This window comes from Lolium rigidum, chromosome 6, assembly GCF_022539505.1.
Source record: "Lolium rigidum isolate FL_2022 chromosome 6, APGP_CSIRO_Lrig_0.1, whole genome shotgun sequence".
NCBI classification, from domain to species: domain Eukaryota; kingdom Viridiplantae; phylum Streptophyta; class Magnoliopsida; order Poales; family Poaceae; genus Lolium; species Lolium rigidum.
Genome location: NC_061513.1, coordinates 172,497,485 through 172,503,197, shown reverse-complemented (window position 1 = coordinate 172,503,197; position 5,713 = coordinate 172,497,485). Strand labels below are relative to the sequence as shown.

At 45.2% G+C, this 5,713-nt stretch overlaps 1 protein-coding gene across 1 annotated transcript; it reads right to left on the bottom strand.

Moving 5' to 3' along the window:
• Positions 1 to 456: 456 nt before the first annotated feature.
• LOC124663563 (endo-1,4-beta-xylanase 5-like) lies at positions 457 to 3,575 on the bottom strand. Its single transcript, XM_047201252.1, has 4 exons — positions 3,530 to 3,575; positions 3,338 to 3,384; positions 2,023 to 2,245; positions 457 to 1,865 (listed from the first exon to the last, which is right to left on the bottom strand). Exons 1-4 carry the CDS (start codon positions 3,573 to 3,575, stop codon positions 457 to 459), a joined length of 1,725 nt encoding a protein of 574 aa, XP_047057208.1.
• Between the last annotated feature and the right edge of the window lie 2,138 nt (positions 3,576 to 5,713).

The following is a 5,713-nucleotide window of genomic DNA, read 5'->3' as shown; positions in this document are numbered from 1 at the left end:
CATTATCATGCTTGTTAGTTGGACTATTTGGAAGGAGCGGAATGCTAGAATTTTCAACCATAAGTCCGCACCAACCGCCGTCCTCCTCAACATCATCAAAACCGAAGTGAAGCTTTGGGTTGCCGCGGGTGCGAAGTGTTTGAGTTTTGTAACAACGGGAGAGTAATCCCTTAGTTTTCCCTCCGAGTTTTCTTTGTTTTCTTTGGTGAACCTTTGGTCTTGTCTAAACTCTTCCCTTAATTAATGAATAGTGGCAAATCTTTTGCCACTCGTTTCAAAAAACAAAAAAAATCCGTTTTGTGATGATGGTATTAATTTCGATCTGAAGTTAACGTCATTCCTTTTGATGTAGCACTCTCTCAAACTAGTAATTCGTCTCAAGAATGAAGTAAAATGAAACTAAGCAATTGTGTAGTGATTGTGTATGTGTGTGTACTCCGATCCCTAGCTTGCTAATTAATCCTGTATGCCTAGAGCGTGCTCCAATGAAGAGGACGATGAGGCATCCACGGTCAAAGTGTGCACCGTAGGCGAATGGAGCGACGGGTGAGTCACGGTGAAGCTGTAGTCGCCGTGGACGAGGTCGAGCTCGGCCACGCCGTTGGCGTCCGTGGTGGCGGCCTCGGGGTGCGTCTTCCATTCAGCGATGAGTTTGTCCACGAGGTTGCCGGCGGGAAGATTGTTGAAGTCCTTGTCGGTGAGGCACATGACATAGCAGCCGTGCTTGTGCCAGGCGGCCCACATGACGATGCCCTCCACGTTGGGGTGGCCGTAGCCTTCCCTCAGCACGTCCTCCAGGTACTCCACCTGGTAGGGGCCCGTCTTGGGGGAGACGTCGACCTCGGTGAGCCAGATGGGCAGCTTGAGCTGCGCGAGCATGTCCAGCGTCGCCCTCACGTAGGGGATGTTGGGCGTGGAGAAGTGGCTCTCGAGGCCGACGGCGAGCTTGAGGCCGGCGTTGCCGGGGTAGGAGCGTATCTCCTCCATCTTGCGGACGTACTTGCTGGACATGGCGGTCATGTCCCCGGCCCACTCCAGAGTGCTGAACTCGTTCATGAACAGCGTCGCCGTCCGGTCGATCTGCGCCACCTGCTGGTAGATCTGCGCCGACACGTTGGGAATGCCGAGCCTGGTCTCGTAGAACTCGCCGTGGAGGTTCTCGTTCATCACGTCCCAGGCGATCACCTTGCCGGCGTAGCGCGTGACGACGGAGTTGAGGCGCTTCTGCATCGCCGCCCTGAGCTGGTCGGGGCTCAGCGGGTTCACCCACGCCATCTGCGTGTTGTTGGTGTCCCAGAACACGTTGTGGCCGCGCACCTTGATGTTATGCTTCTGGGCGAGGCGGAGCATGGCGTCGGGGACGGTGTAGTCCTCGTGGTCACGCTTCCACTCCGTGTAGTACCACTTCATCTCGTTCTCGAAGCTCGCCACCGTGAACCGTGAGGTGAACCACTTCTCGTAGGCCGGGATGTCAAGTATCTCCTTGGTCATGGCGTTACCCAACGGGAACCCAGGCCGGAGCAGCTCGATCCTCACGTTGGCCTTGGCCAACGGGACACCGTCGGGGCCCCGGGCGAGGACCTTGACGGTGCTCTTGCGGGCCTTGTCGGCCGACAGGCGGCTGTGGTTTTTCCACTCGGCGAAGGAGAAGGGCTGTAGGGAGACGCTGTCCACCAGGATGTCCACCACACCATCGGCCTCGAAGAAGAACTCGGCTTGTCCGGAAGAATAAGCAGTCATGCCGCCCTTTAGCATGCTCCAACAGCCGGACTTGGCCACGGTGGTTCCGCCGATGATGTACGCGCCGTTGGGAGCCTGGAACATCGCTTTCACCTCGGCAGTGCCGGATGAAACCTGCAACCATGCTGCAACAGAAACATATATTCGATCACAAGTTCAGAACCATATACAGATATGCATCGATAAAAGTAATGAAAGCATCCTTTATCGAAAAAAACAGATATGCATCGATGCATGCGTACTTTCTTTTCGGAGAGATGGAAGATACGCAATTCACTTCACCTGAGAGGGCATAGTGGGTGTTGGTCTGCATCTGGATCTTCTGGTACACGCTGCGCGACGGTTGCCCCTTGCTCTTCGCTGACGCGTACTTGTTGCCGGACGGCGAGCTGCTCACGCCGGCCTGCACGCCCACCGGCACCAACCAGCCCATCAGGCCGCTGTTGAACTCGCTGTTCTGGATAATGCCACCTTTGTACAGAGAATTCATCGGGCTGCTCAAGCACTGGACAACAAGATAAAAACCAACAACATGATTTACTCCATGCATGAGATTATCGTGGACATGGCTAGATGCAATTGAGTATCGTGAGATCATGTACGAAATACTTCTCATTAATTACTTTTGGAGATCAGCGCATTTTCTCAAATATTTTACTTAATTTTGGTGATTAATATGTTTGTCATGAACGTATATTGTAATAAGTTCACTGTTAGAGAAAAAACATGGACCAAGACTAATATGTAATTTCCTTGGGATAGAGATCACCCATTTGTAAAAACAAGTGTATAGAGTTGAATTATAGAGTACATACAGTGGCGAAGGACGGAAATTTTTTGAGGTAGGGCAAACTAATAATGCCATCTCAATGCCAAAGCTTTACTTTTTTTTGTAAAAAGAATAATTTCATCGATTAAAACTTTTAAATATCCATCGTGAGCAACTAGGTCTTAATGATCTTTGTCGCCAAGAAACCCTTCCAATTCACCATCTCAATGAGGTGATAATGTCTTTGATGAAATCATGATGTGTCTTTCAAATATCAAAAAAATCTCTAAATTTTCAATTCTACACTTTTGAATAATGAATATCACAAAGTTATCCTGCATATACCAAGATTCATGATAAATCTCTATACTAGAAATATACTAAGATTCATGATAAATCTCTATAGTAGAAATATAGAAACATTGTTATTTACATTGAACCAAGAATATGAGTCTATGTTTTCGAAATTGATTTTACACAATGTTCACTAAAACAAGCATAACTTTCACACACAGAGTCTGTTTTCGATGGACGACCACTAAAAATATATATAAAAAAAATGCGTCAAAATGTATTCACAAAAAATCAAGATAGGGTGGATGCCCCGCCTTGCCCTAGGGGGAGCTTCACCCCTGATTACATAAGATCTAGTATAACTCATGGCTTAAATTTCCGATGTAAACTATCACCAAATTTCTTTTACTGTCTACGAAATCGCTTATTCCACGCCGATATTTTACCGGTAAGAAACCACTGATATATTTTGTCTTTTGCCAGAACCCAGAAAGAAAACAAAACCTATCAGGCATTAAAACAAAAGCTACTTGCCTCAATGCTCGCTGTATGATCATAGGGAACAGACATGACCATCCATCCTGCACATACATATACATTAAGGGAAAATAGATTCGTCATATCTTCCTATATGCGATAGGTGGAAACTTGAAAAATACAAATCGTAAGAAACCTCTCTGGAATTGGAACAACAAACCGGGGTAAAATAAACTAGAGAAAACTAACCTTCAAACAGGGAAATGCATAGCAAAAATGTGAGCAATTTCCCCATGGCGACCACGAGTGTGTATGTGCCTTCGTCTACTCAACTGGAGGAGAGATGTTTAGTTGATGGGGAACGGGGTAAATATATAGGCAAACGGTAACAGGTTCGTGCTTCAGAAAGACAAGGCTGTATGTTTGGTAACTTTTTCGATCTTTGACTGAAGCGGAAGACAAGGCAGGAGGAGCAACAGTTGTGCATTATGTGTGGATGCAGTTAAATCTTGCTATTTATGGGCTATAATGCACGCGGCATGAACGCATGCTCAGATCAGGTCGATCTTTCGAATAATGTCAATTAAATTAGTTCCAAAGTATGCAATATTCAGAATATCTGGGTATAGTAAATAATTAACAAAAAAGATATAGATAACCAATATGATACCCAAATTACTTTGGAGAATATTGTAGTATTCGATATATTTGGGTCTAATAAATAAAGAACAAAAAGATATAGATAACCACTACGATATCCACATTACTTTGGAGAATATTGAATACCCAATTAATTCTGTGATCTAGTATTCTTAGGAGTTTTTCTCTAAAAAAAAGTATTCTTAGGAGTTTCTCTTTGCTAATTTCGAACTGTCGTGGAAGTAATGAGTCTCTATGTGAACATACTTTGCTTCAGGAGCTTATGTATTTTGAACTGTCGTGGAGTAGATTATAATGACGCAAGTTGCCGTGTCCGTCTAATTTTGGTCTCTACTGAAAGACACCAACTACGTGATATTTTTTTTAATAATACGATTTTTAATCAATTTTATAAATGTTTTGATAAAAGGAATATATTAACATCGAGAGATACCAATTACATCGAGCCTCTGGCAATACTCTAATGATAGTACGGATACACACAACCAAAAAAAAAAAAAAGCTAAGAAACAAAAAGTCTCACTACGGTGTTTTAGCCCTAGCAGAAACAATACATCCACCACCTGAACAACACTTGAACTCCACGCTCTCCAAAAAGCGACACCTCCAAGAAGAAAATAGTGCACAAGCACCGTCGTCGCCCGATTAAAAGATCTTAGGTTTTCACACTGAAGATAGTCCCCGCTCTCAAAACAATGCCTCAACAAGGCCATTGCCAGTTAAGGCTAGACCTTGGATTTTCATCCTGGAAGGTAAGACTCTCTGTGCTGCCACCACCACTTGCATATTGCCACTGCGAAACCCAGAAAACCAAGGAAGTCCGTCAACAATACAGAGACTCGAACCTCCATTGCTAGTCCCCCAATCCAGCCTTCATGATATTCTCCGCCTCTGATTTCACCATGGACCAGAATATCATCTAATGGCAACACAGAACAGAGCTTCGCGCCGCTCCCTTCAAAACCAAACGGTCGGAATAAAAGCATTGGTGTGCACGATCGAATACCACTCAATCCAGCAAACTCCATGCATAAGATGCACTATTACATTTGCCGGCGGAGCTTTCTGAAACTCATCACTCCGGCCAGATCAAGACGGACATGCCTCAGGCAGGTCTTCATCTTCGCATAATAGAAAAACCCTAGAACCGCCACCATTATTCAGCTCGGGCCCAACACCGCCGACCATTCTAGGCCGGCCAAGGCAACGCGACGAGACGCCTTGCCTTCATGGTATTTTGGATCACGGGCATGGTCCCCAGGTAAAAAAAAACATTACATGCTTGATACACCACCAATCAACTAGCTTGGCATCCAGCTCGCCCGTCCAACATGAGCACACGGCACCACAAGGTACGAGTGAAAACGCAGCCATGGAGTAGATGATCGAGTGTCTCCTCTTGCTGATCACGAACTCTCGCTGGCCTTGCAAGATGTGCTAGAAGCCTACAAGCTAAGCACCTCTAAGAGCATCTTCAGCCGTGTCGTTTTCCAAACAGCATCGGATTAAGCATTTGTGGAACGCGTTTTTTTCGTGCCATGTTTGGAGAACGTCGCTCTCCAGCCGCGTCCCTCAAATGCGGTCTTAATTTTTTTTATTACAATATTTGTAAACACAACCATTTTATTAAACATAGCATACAAATAAATATATTTGCTAAAACTGTTTTCAAATTAAAATAAAATGGAAAATAAAACAACTAAACAAATATAATAAGTGGGGCTAGATCAAGGCGCCGCGGCATTTGCTGATCGATAATCCTTTGACCCTCCA

Bases quoted from the DNA above. Each gene is read 5' to 3' on its own strand.
- LOC124663563 (XM_047201252.1), bottom strand. From the start codon at position 3,575: ATGGGGAAATTGCTCACATTTTTGCTATGCATTTCCCTGTTTGAAG. The intron at 3,385-3,529 runs GTTAGTTTTCTC...ATGTATGTGCAG, and splicing joins ATGCATTTCCCTGTTTGAAG to GATGGATGGTCATGTCTGTT. The intron at 1,866-2,022 runs GTGAAGTGAATT...TTTCTGTTGCAG, and splicing joins CACCCACTATGCCCTCTCAG to CATGGTTGCAGGTTTCATCC.